The 12,021-nt window shown below is 29.6% G+C and overlaps 1 protein-coding gene across 3 annotated transcripts in view; it reads left to right on the top strand.

Annotated features, from left to right (window-relative positions):
- LOC132930525 (14 kDa phosphohistidine phosphatase) overlaps positions 1 to 12,021 on the top strand; it is a 155,395-nt gene that overhangs the window by 139,032 nt on the left and 4,342 nt on the right. For 2 of the 3 annotated variants that reach the window (XM_060996452.1, XM_060996450.1), the window contains exon 4: positions 1,987 to 2,046. The exons of the other annotated variant lie outside the window; for it this stretch is intronic. In XM_060996452.1, coding sequence (XP_060852435.1) covers positions 1,987 to 2,046 — 60 coding nt within the window. The remainder of the gene's footprint in view (positions 1 to 1,986; positions 2,047 to 12,021) is intronic. 3 annotated transcript variants of the gene reach the window in all.

The raw sequence follows: 12,021 nt of genomic DNA, 5'->3' as shown, positions 1-12,021 counted from the left end.
TTTTTACGTTCGATAAATACTGGATGTTCACGCTTTAAAAGTCTAATTACGAATACCAACATTACTTAAACTGAGTAGATTTCAGGTAAAATTTTATATTTATATAGTTACTAAAATAATTGTATTTCTATATTTTAATTACTTGTAATATAATTATTACTATTCTTGAAACAGTATTTTTTTTTTTTTTTTTTTTAAGTTCAATGGTTTTAGAATCAAATTATCTTAAAAGTTTAAATCTAAAAACTTAAAATATTTTTGAAAAATCGGGCTGATGAACTGATTGAACTTTTGAAATAAAATTATACCGACCTGTTAAATATATATTTAAATCAAATTCATGTTTGAAAAAGTTTGTTACGTTTCAATAAAATAAGCTACATACAAATAAAAATAAACCTTGTATATTATTCTTATAATATTTACTTAACAGTTGGTGATATTATAATATATTTGTGTGTGTGTGCATGTGTGTGCAGTTCATATTATACGCACTTAGACTCTCTTTTGTAGTGTTACCCATATTGTACTATAGTAATAACTGATATCAGTTATATACATAGCACATGTAAAAAGGGAGTCTAATTGCACCTCAATAGTTTTATTGAACGGGCCTCTATATTACTCTATGCGTTTCCCACGTAAATCGGAAGTGCCTACCTGCTGCAGTATCGCGTCTGTGATAATATTACAGACCCCCCCCCTCCCCCCCATATCGCTCGCTTATTTCGATCCTGTTTGTTTGTTCTTATAACATATATATGTATTAATTTTACGAAATTACGGTCCGACCAGCGGATTATTGCGACCCGACGACTTCGTTTGACCGTGGCCGTCGCCCGTCGACCCCATCGAACGCAAATAATTTCGACGTATATTAATATTGTAGTATTGCTGTCGTTTTGACCGATGGGATGTTTAATTGTCGACGTTCAAATTAATGGCCGTCATCGCAACCGTATAATACAATAACCGCGGCTTACGTTTGTAAGCAAATTATAATATTATTGCCTACGTTTCCACTTCAAACGGCCCCCAAGTGCTGCAACTGTCACTGCCGTAAACGCGTAGGTAACGACTATTATGGTACACCATTGGACGTAAAATTTGTAAACCTTATTGGTTGTTGCTTTTATGGCGTTTAAATTTACCTGTATATACTGCGATTAACCACGAACAGAGTTCACCCACGTGGAGTTCTAACTACGTATATTTGCGTCATTAATGGACATTCGCGAGCGCTCGTTCGCGATCACATAATATAAAAGTCGCTTTTTTCGTGCGATGATGCGTGAACGTTAAGTGATTATCTAAAAAAATATATTCATAAATTTATAGTTATATATAGATACATAATATAAGATTCGAAGCGACTACTGCACTGCGGAAAGTAAAAAAAAAAATTAATATTATTTTTTATAATTATAATTTTTTGAATGACATTATTTGTGTAATATAAGCACATATTACGTATATTATTATGATATTCTACTTCGTTAATATAATTCCATGCATTTTGATTGTTTGAATGTGTTTTATTATATAATATTATTCTGACGGCGATCCACGCATATTTGCGATATATTTTCTGATCTATAATAAATCACTCAATAACGTTTAATCTCTAAACGATGATTACAACATTTCGAAATAACGAGAAATGCATGGCCATGCGCGCCGTGGCATAACAAACAATAATGCAAATTATTCAAATAAATATACAAATATATATGCCTGCGTCGGTTATATTATCATATAAGTAAAATTCAAATATATATGCTAAAATTGTTTATTAACTGATTGGTAAAAATGGAAATTTTTTTAGAATAAATTGATATTTAGTACTACCTACGCGTACTTATGTCTCATATTATTATCATTATTATTATAATTATTGATTGGTTAATAAATATAACAACTTTGCTAGTGATATTCTCGGATATAAATAAATAAACTAAACATGTTTGCTGTTTGATTACATTTCAGCCTGCAGAAAATCATCATGTCCGATCACGTGCAACGAATCTACTAGTTCGACAAATTATTGTACGTAGCAACCGTCCATCATAAATTACAGGAATATTTATTTATACATTCATGGTGGGGGAAAAAACCCTTTATAAACTCATTTACAGTTACTAACACGCTCTATTTAATCAATTAATTTAATTAATAATTCAGTGGTAGCGAATAAAATGGCAATGTTTTTATTTTTATTTTTTTTTATCAAATTTTTTTTACCGTCCCTCAACATTGATCTATTCAAACATATTGCTCGCTGTTTTATTAAATTTTAAAATTAAACTCATACTTACCAGAGCGGCATTTACTTTCTTATTACATATATCGTATATTTTTAATTTAGTTTTATGATAGTTGTTAAACTATAAAATCCAGACAACCAAGTTTTTTTTTAATTATATGCCCTGATCTATACCGTACGTTGAACTCCTTCCTTGATACTGGCTAGCATTTATTAACTTGATTGTCGAACTGTTGCACTGCACCGCTAGTAACGAGGCACCAAATCGTAGTTAAAAAGATTAATAGATATTAAATACTGTATCAGCTGATCTCTTGGCGCTTAACTCATTTCTATACTGCTCATTAACAACTGACTGCGCTGTGAACATTTGACGCTCAATTTCGGTGTGATAATTATATTTAAAAAAGCTGACGCTGTTGTTATGGTCGACACTAATTATAAAAATTAGTCAAAATAATAATTTAAAACGTTTAGTGAATCGCTCGATAACAACCAATGTGAAAATAAATGCCTTGTTGTAAGCCTTGACTTACATTTTAGAGTGCAGGATGAGGTGTCACGGATTACTTAAAAAGATGAAAATAAAATTACCACTAACACGACCTGACACGCGTTTTAAAATAATTCAAGGGTACCATCTGAGCCAGAAATGGTATCACATCCAATATTACGCCATAAACTGTCAAAAACTTAATGCAGAGGCGCTGTGAACACCGTAAATTTATTTTACCAACTATCAAGTTTATTTAGTGGGTGAAAAGGCTATTATGAAAAGAGATTTATGAATAACAAACAGTCCATTGATGTCATGATTAAAATTCAATAGAATTACCAAAAACTACCGTCTCGTTTTATACTTAACCCTTAACTACACGCATTAATTTTTTTTATTCAATAATTACACATTCGGTGTATTTTATAAACCAATTTGGTTAACATAGAGATAATGTTGATACTGCATACATAATTTACTTAATTTACTTATTAAAAAACAAAGTAAAACTTAATTTTGTTTCAAGTTTAATTATAACAATACATAAAAGTAAACAGTGGTTGTAATTTCTACAGTAATATTGTTAATTGATAAAATTATTACACGTATGTCGTATTTCATTCACCAAATCAAACATCAAAAGACGACTGAAATGGATTTCTAACTATTATATATATATATATCACAAGGAAAGGTTAGATTAAGAGAACAACCGAAAAAAATATTAACCAAAATACAACTTGTTATGTACTTACAAAGTACACTAACGCGTGTAATCAAGGGTTAAAAGTTGGCTTACAAAGTATATTTTTCCGTGTGCGAAACCATCTGCGTGGCTATCGATAACATGTAGTTAAAATAATGTTAACAAAATCTATTTTTTTTCTTAAACACTCAACACCGTCGAATCATACTTTATAAAACCATATCGCTTATTATATGTAGCTTTATCCTTGAAATAATTGCACAAAACACTAGCAACGATATTTTAGTTTTTCGCTTAATTTTTATAAAATAATATCGTTATCGTATTTTGATCAAGACAATGTAAACCTTAAAATATTATGAGTTGTAACCACGCGATTCATTGCCAGAATGCGTGCTTATACACGAATATACACGACCTTAGAGTTGAATCGATACATAATACTTACTAAACGAATATGTATATATATATATATATATATAACGTTAATGGCAGCGTACGGCTGTATAGATTAATTTCGTCAGCGATAGTAATTAATTTTAAATAATTAACATCCACATATAAGTGAAATAAAAGTACTGTGCTTGGAATACTTGTGATTCATCGATCTGGAACACTATGAACAAGTACAGTAAACACAGTGAAACTTTAATTAACGACATGGAACAGAAGAGAGACGATTAAAAAATTAAATACCGTGCAGACAGATGGGCCATGAAAACTTTGAAAACGAAAAATAATAAACAATAGTCGATCGCCGTTGTTGTTTTTACAATCGCAGACGTATTCTTGTCTGAAAACAATGGTGGTGCGCGATTCGCTTGAATGCGTCAAACGAGATCCGAAATAAAATCGTTTAAACCCGTCTGCAACTCCTCCTCGGCGCTATATTATTCACTCGAGAGTATTATGTCGCGTTATAAGTACGTGAGAAAATAGCGACCAAAAATATTAACAAAAAATTGCAGATAGTATAATATGATTATAATTTTTCGATCTTTTTTGAGCAAATAATTTATGGACTTTTTCATGACTGTATCGTGTAACTTCCTAAATTATAGGGATTAAATAAACAAATTCTGTTCTAAATGTTTCTATCACCGGATGGCTTTCCTCATCCTGTATTTCTATATTATTTAATGTATTGTGTACACTTTACAGGTGTATTGTATTAGTCGTTATACATTTTTCATATGATAAAAAGAGCTTTTTTGTAATAAAAATTACGTAAAATTCCCAGGGGTCATATTCAAGAAATAAAATGTTTTTAAGTATAAGTAAGAGGAAGTAGGTATTAAAGAAACTTGAAAATAATATGTGAGCCCATGTTTTTGTTAAAAATAATGATACATTCCGAAACCATTAATCACTCTATATTAAATATATTCCACGCCATTGCAGATACCTAATATGTGTAAATATTATTTTTATTTATTAAATTACATTTTCTGACACTTATATATTTTAATAATAAATTTAAAATTGAGTTTTGTTGTTTATTTCGTATACATCGTGTTTAACCGATGCATGGATTTTATTTTAGATTTGGTCAATGCCGTCGTGCCAGCCACTTTTTTTTGGTTATTTTTTTTATATAAGTTCGTATCAGGGTTGAAACACTTGGGTCATTGCGTCGTTTGTCACGGTTGTCACTGTAATCTCACCAAACAAGGTTTTCATTAATCTCGTCTAAACCAAACTGATGTTTGGTTATTTCGAACCCGAATTACAAAGCAGTGACAGTATATGTAACCATTTATTCGAGCTTGCGCACACGGTGCTCGATATTTATGAAATTGAATTTCTTAGGCTATACAAACAATCGTGTCGATATATAATATTTTTTTTTCATACAGTTCGTTGTGTCCTATAAATAGCAACAATATTGAATTGTGTATATTTTTATTTGCTCAGCGTTATCGTGTTGTTTAAAGAACATATATATTCTCAACTTGATGTATTTGTGTGTACGCACGTGCGTTTATTTCTCAAACTTTTTTACTAAAGTGTACTAGATAAACTTTTTTCATTCGGCAAAAACTTTTGAATTTAAAATTACACAAGGCCTCGAGTTTTCATTTAGTTGTTAGTAGTTCCGGTACCGAGAAAAACCCGTAGTACTCATCCAAAATTTTGCTTACTGATTATTTTATTGATATTGTTCAGAGAAAATACTAATGTTAAATATACATTAAATGTTTATTTTCATTGTGCCAGCCATAGTTGGAATTGTTAAACGTATGTATTTAAGTTTTAATCACAATAATATAATAAAATACCGTTACTTTAAATGTGAAGTTGTTACATTTTAGTAAAAGTATTAACAAACACATACACACACTCACACATATATTATTATGAATCGATAAACACACACAAATATAACAGTAAAATGTCCTTTTTGGTACAGTTGCAAAGTAAACATTAAAAAAAAAAATTTGAGCAATATCTCAATATACTCCGACCATGTCAACATTTTTAAGCTTTTGATCGCATTTAAAAAATAGAAATTTTATCGCTAATAAAAAATTACAACAATATTAATTGCATTATCATATTATACGAATGAAACTCGCAATTAAAGTATCTAATTCCCGTACAATTTTAAACTTGAACTATAAGCCGCATCATTTACCAGTTCATTATACTTATTTTATTGTATAATAAATGTCGTTTGGTTGCACATAACTAGTCGGATAATTTTTATGAAGTCGTTTATTCGCGTCACTTGTTCATAGTATCTATTTACTTATTTCTTATAAACTTAACCGTATCATTTTACTAGCTAATTTAAAGAAAAATGTCGCTATCCGACACGTACAGCCCATCTTTATTATTTTTGCAAAACTCTATTATACACTCGTATACACAACAGACGAATAAAAGTAACAACATAATTTGTTGGTAATAACTTTTATCTGTGTACAAATGTGCACACAATTGGCAGGTCTTATTTAGTATAGATGATATGGGATATAGTCTTGCGTATACGTTCTGTAGTGACAGCTCATATTTATCGTCAATCGCTTAAATCGCTCTTTACGTTCTTATCCTACTATAATAATACTTTATAACTTGAGCTGATGAACTCTAAAAATCGTCTGTGTGTACCATTATGTATGTGTACGCTCGTAACAATGATTTTTCATTACTATAAACACGAGATGATTTTTTTTACGTTTTTTCAATTATAGATGCGTATACACAACAAATATACCTACCTAATATACGTGTCGGTATTTATATAAAAAAAAATCAATCCAATTTTCGATTTGATGTTTTTTTTCAACGACAACGCTTATTTTGAAGGTTACTTGTGTCTTACTTAAGTGGCCTACATGAGAAATCGTTTATTTACCCGTATTATTTCCAAATTATCCAAATCGACTGAAAAAAAAATGATCTGATCTCGTATCGAGAAAAACACTTCTATCGGTACTGTGTTATACTACTTAATATAACTACGTTATCGTCAAGCGACTGGTCGTAATACGTCTAATAAGTCGTATTATATAGCAGAGCCTTAATTTCGGCCACGCAGTATATTAGCACAATAATAAACGTATACGCGTATTATGTTTGCAGACTAGCTTGAGAGTCCGTGAATACCGTTAAACAATACAAAATGTTATTGTTTTGTGGTCTCTGGAGATGGTCTCGTGTGTCTAATAATTGTGTTTGTAAAGCCCCAGTTTCGTTCTCGCCGCTCATGCACGGCAATCGATAGTAATCCAACGGATTCGTACAATAGACCCGGTGTTTGTATATTAAATAAAATAAACAGTACCAAGTCTACATTAACGGTAGTACTTTAACGCTACGACAGGCACAAAAATTAATGCGCTCTAGTTGGGTCCATATTTTTTTACAGGCCCTTCTCATACTGGTTGAAAAGCACTTTTCCACCATCCGAACCATATCTATAACAACTATTGTTCGAGCTATCAAAAACACTCCGAAAATCGCACGAAATTATTCACAGAAAGCGAGGGTACTATATTATTATATATATATATATATGCCAACGAGGCTCTATGTTCCTAGTAGCATCCAAATCACATGCCAAAAAAAAAAAAAAATAATAACGTCCAATTTGTATACCATTCCTTAAAATAATTTCTTTGCATTGCACACCATGTTTCATAAGTATAAGAGATACAATTACTTATTAAATTTACCATAGTTATGTCTATTTTGTGTTTAAAAAAATAAATATTTTTAATATATATTGTTAAGTGTCAGTACATTTATTTTTCCACCAACTATTAACAAATTTTTTTGTTTGAGTAAATGAAATATAAAAACAATAGGCATAAAACACCTTGTAACTTTCAAATTAAAGAAAAAACTTTAGATAAAAATTAAGCGAAATTTCCTTTGCCTGAATACTTGCATTTAACTTAGAATTGATAATAAACCAACTCAAAATGTATAATTTAACTTGGAGTTATTACACATATTAAGTTATAACGTAAATTATTTATTAATGTGTAATATTACAATATACAACTTGGACTGTTATTTTTCTATTTTTTGGCATGCAATAGTACTCATTCAGCTCATAGAACATTTAATACTTCATTCGATCAACCTGGGATTTCTGGGCTAGATTGATCGTCACGGATCTATCGAATAATGCTAATATAAATAAAACCCATATGTAAGCGTTGACAAACATGTTAATTTTAACCAACACAATATTATAATGATATGTAATAACAAAATATAATATTATGATATAAAAGTACAATAATGTCGATTTTAAAACACATTGTTCTACGCAACTGTGTACCTATATTGCCTATGCATTACGCCGTCATTCATCGCACAATGTATGAAATAACGGACAGGATGGGTGTATTCTGCGGTTTACAGTTATTGTGACTGGAAAATGGTCACATTATCAGACCCATTGTTTAAAATTAAAAACGCTGACACTTTTCACAGTTGAGTAAAAAAGTAGACTACAGAACGCTGACACATTGTGCGTTCCAAACATTGGAATTTTTATATAATATTAATATTAAATGTTAATAAATAATTTGTCCCCATTGCAATATCGAAATTAAACTGAAAACCCATTTTTTGAAATTCCGTTTAAAAAACGATTTTTTTATTATATTCCGATATGATTTATTTAGGTGAGTGCTAGCAGTACAAAAATTGAAAAATAAGATTTTAATTTACTTGTCATTACATACTTTCGGATACTATTTAATTTCGTCGAGATAAAATAATTTTCGGTGTAAAAAGTTTTTGCTTACATAACTAACAAAGTGAAACAAACTGAATTCAATACGACATATATATTGTAGTGATGATGATGATGATGATAATAATAATAGTATGGTGACTGTAACAATAACACGAACAATCTAGAATCTTATAATTTCCTGTTTTATGCCACCACCATGGAAACTCGATTAAAATCGTTTTGCCGATTTCTATCGTCCATTAGGCATTCATTCTTCGGCTTTCTTGAATTCAGTGTGTGATCCCCGCGTGCATACAATACAATACGATATGAATATATACTGTATGTTAATTGATTGAAAAATCAGAAGTCGTCGTTTTAAACGTTTATAATTATAAAAAATAAAGGGTTGTAAATTATGATAAAAGGAAGCAATTGGTCATAACTACAATTAGTATTAACTAGTATTAACTAATAAAACCTAACTTTCCATAATGATGTGGCTTTGTTGGATAAAATTAGTGCACAAACAACGATTTGCGTTTATTATACTATAACTATACGATACATTTTATAGAATATTGTATACAATTTTACACGTTATATTTTGCGTGCCATCCCTAGCAACTGCGATATAATCGTAAGCCACCGGAGAGTTCGTTCTTTCGTAATTATAATTTTTATTTCTGTCGTCGTATATCGAGTTTCTTGATCACATATAAAATAAATATTATATTAGTACAAGCAGGTATCCAGTACAAAGCTTTGTAATAATTACCGTTCTAACTGTTAATCAATAGACAAATTTATCGTCAACTTTATCATTACCTATGGGGCGCGATCTAAATAAATTATAAATATTATCAAAGAATTTGGTTTACAACAAAATGATGATTACAATTATCAGATCAAGTGACCGACCTCGTGTCTCAGCAGCCCTCAGCAGCCCATACACACTAATGATGGTTTTTTTTTTATTTCCAAACAAATCACGTGCCGTTGTGTACGCACAGTATCGTCAGCAGTGTCAAACCTGTAATCACGTAAGTATAGCGACCCCGATTGGGATGATAATAACGATCACTACTGTGACACAAACGATTTGTTAGCGCGATGACTGTAACACGTAAACGAAGGGCCGCTCCGCATATGCGCGTTTTGGCAATTTATCAAAGGCATAAAAAAACTTATTTTGTATTTTTGTATGAAGACTGCGATATGAATCGTGAGTTTTTTTACATCAAAATTATAATATATAATCCCGGTATCGTTATATTCATTATTGGTTTACGGTGGCGTAAAACGCATCATTTATAGCTCTTAAACATTTCTGATATGTGTACACAAAAAATAAAAACCGTAGCTCTCATAAATTACACGATTACATCGTTGCTACAACTCGTGTTTTGCTACCGCACTTGCGATTGTATGTTTTTCTCTTTTTTTTATTCTGAGTTACGAACCAAATAAATGTAAAACAACACTCTGTTTAAATATTTATACCAACGACTTAATTTTGAAACTGATCCCCGACGAATATTTCACTGATACAATGTAAATATGTATCTCGAATAATTGAATTTTTGATGTACACACGCAAACAAATACAAATCCGAGTATCCGACAGTATAATTAATGTTTTTTTTGTCCAATAATCGGAATGAATTTTATTGATTTAAACGACTCAACGGCGTGACGTAACGGTAACGCGTATATAATATACATCGCTTAATATAAAAGTAATATTAATTACCTGTGACAACCACGCATAGTCTCTTAGGGGGCCGGTGTACGATCGTTGAAACAACGGTATCTGAAATATTCAGGTGGACAGGCAGTCTCAGAGTCCGATCGACTTCCTGCCGTTTTTGTCATACTATAATATTATACGAATTACAATTACACACACTATACCGTAGTTTATTATTAACTGTTCTTTTATTTGTTCGATGATATTATAAAAATAAAAATTACAAATATATATAATTTCATGTATTATATAATTGTATGTAATATTTTTTCATTTTTTTTTTTTATTATTACTATCTTTTGAGACATTAACAAACTATGGTTATTATCATTTTTTAAATTTAATTAAATTTATAACTAAAACTAAAATCAAATGAGAGTATTTACAATTATTTAATACAATTTGGCATACGTTTATATTAACAGTAAATACATAAATCTATTTTTTATTTCTGAAATAAGACAGGTTTTTAAATATTTTCTGTACTTTGGTGTATTTTAGATATTTGATCACAATGTGATTAATTGTAAGACAAAATTAAAAATTTCAAAAACAATATCTATATAAATAGGTTTTGATAACTCTTCGGGCGTTACCGATGTCAATTATTATTCCAAATATTAAATACCTATTATTATTTAGATACCTCAAAATACTAATTTCGTGTCATGAATTTATAAATATTTGTTTTTGTGAAACTTAAAAGGTCATAAACATTACAGAGTAACAACACGCTTTTATTAACGAGTAGCTAAAAAAGAACACAAAGTTCAAATATTTAACATATTTTTACATAATTTAAAGTTTATGTATCTCCAATCGCCATTGACGAGTTTCTCCGTCAATAACTATTTTTTTTTAATTAATATTTTTGAAAAAATATGAATGAAAACAATTAATTTTTTATTTATTTGACAAAAAAAACTAGGAAGTTATTAATTTCTTTTGAGTATCAAAATATGAAATTATTTGTAAATCTTTGGTTATATATATATTCATATAAGTTCTTAAAGATAAAATTAAACAAACACTATATGTTATGTAATTATTTTATTAACTAAATCCTTTTTATATTAGAATACACATATTATAATATTTTTAAATATTAATTATAAACAGATAGTCACGTGGGTACCACTCTGCTGTACTTTAGGTTTCGAGTGGATTCCTATTATAGGAATATTAAATTCAATGGTATATTATTTTATACGAAAAACGATTCTGAGCGGAGGCGGTTTTTCTTGATTAGAAGAAAAAAGTACTGTACATTTTCATTTTGACCTCTCTAAAATAAAAACTAAATACAATTTGATATCTAAAACCACCCTCAACGTTGAAAATGGAAACATTTTATCGACAACTCATCGTACACTCATTCACAAAAAAACACATTATTGTAATAAAATCAATACATTCATCGTTCCGCTCAGAATCTAAAATGTCATTAACGATAACAATCGGTAGGTAAACGAAAAAAAAATATTTTTTTAATATAACGTGTTTCAATTTTTGTGTTTAACTATTTTTAAATATTAAATATATACCTTGATGTAAAAACAAATATAATAATCAATTTTTTTTTTCATTCGCCATCGTAATGAAACCCATCGTA

This window comes from Rhopalosiphum padi, chromosome 4 (genome assembly GCF_020882245.1).
Source record: "Rhopalosiphum padi isolate XX-2018 chromosome 4, ASM2088224v1, whole genome shotgun sequence".
In the NCBI taxonomy this organism is placed as follows: domain Eukaryota; kingdom Metazoa; phylum Arthropoda; class Insecta; order Hemiptera; family Aphididae; genus Rhopalosiphum; species Rhopalosiphum padi.
Note: the sequence above shows the minus strand (reverse complement) of the source record. Positions and strands in the feature narration are given on the sequence as shown.